Genomic DNA, 670 nt, shown 5'->3' with positions numbered 1-670 from the left:
GAGGGGCTGTTAAATGAAAATCAGGACAATTGGGATCTTGATGTTTCATGTAATGCTCGAGTACCAGAAGCAGCCTAATTGGATTCAGATTTATGGTGTGTCCTGGTTAAATAGGTTACCTTGCTGAGCACCGTGCTGTTGAAACTATCAGATTAGCACCATCTCTTAAGTGCCACAGAGAGATCTCTGAGATCAATAATTTGAAGTTTATGAAACGCAATCTCCTAGCTAGAGATTTTTCTTGATAGATAGAGATTATATGGTATTACAGTAAGAAAAAGCTCATCTCTTACGAGAGTATCTAAGGTTCTCTAGGTATCTGTTGCCTGCTTTACAATTTAATTTTCTAGATCCATTATAATAATTTAGCATCAGCAGCGCAATACTATGTTATATAGGGACAAAATATGGAGTTCCAGCTGCGTTAAGAACATGAAGATTCTGCCTGAAAGTTCACCTTTTGGTTACATTAAAAGAGTTTATTTTATTCTAGTTCCCACTGCTATTTTCCTGAAAGGCAGATCTCCATTTATCTCACAGGCTGGATTAAGTTTGGGGGTTTATTTGTACATTTGCATTTAGGCCTTACCTCATGACACAGTGAGCAGCTGTGAGAATCCACTGGTTGCTGATGATAGAGCCCCCACATAGGTGTCTCTGATGAGACAAC

At 38.7% G+C, this 670-nt stretch overlaps 1 protein-coding gene across 1 annotated transcript in view; it reads right to left on the bottom strand.

Moving 5' to 3' along the window:
- Positions 1-670, bottom strand: part of LOC103809042 (coagulation factor XI-like) — a gene marked incomplete at its 5' end in the record, with an annotated part of 6,692 nt that overhangs the window by 3,967 nt on the left and 2,055 nt on the right. Inside the window, one exon of the mRNA XM_009081852.1 lies at positions 590-670. This exon is cut by the window's right edge and continues 73 nt beyond it. Coding sequence (XP_009080100.1) covers positions 590-670 — 81 coding nt within the window. The remainder of the gene's footprint in view (positions 1-589) is intronic.

The sequence above is a fragment of the Acanthisitta chloris genome, unplaced genomic scaffold (assembly GCF_000695815.1).
Source record: "Acanthisitta chloris isolate BGI_N310 unplaced genomic scaffold, ASM69581v1 scaffold1049, whole genome shotgun sequence".
NCBI classification, from domain to species: Eukaryota; Metazoa; Chordata; class Aves; order Passeriformes; family Acanthisittidae; genus Acanthisitta; species Acanthisitta chloris.
This window is presented reverse-complemented; position numbering and strand designations above follow the sequence as displayed.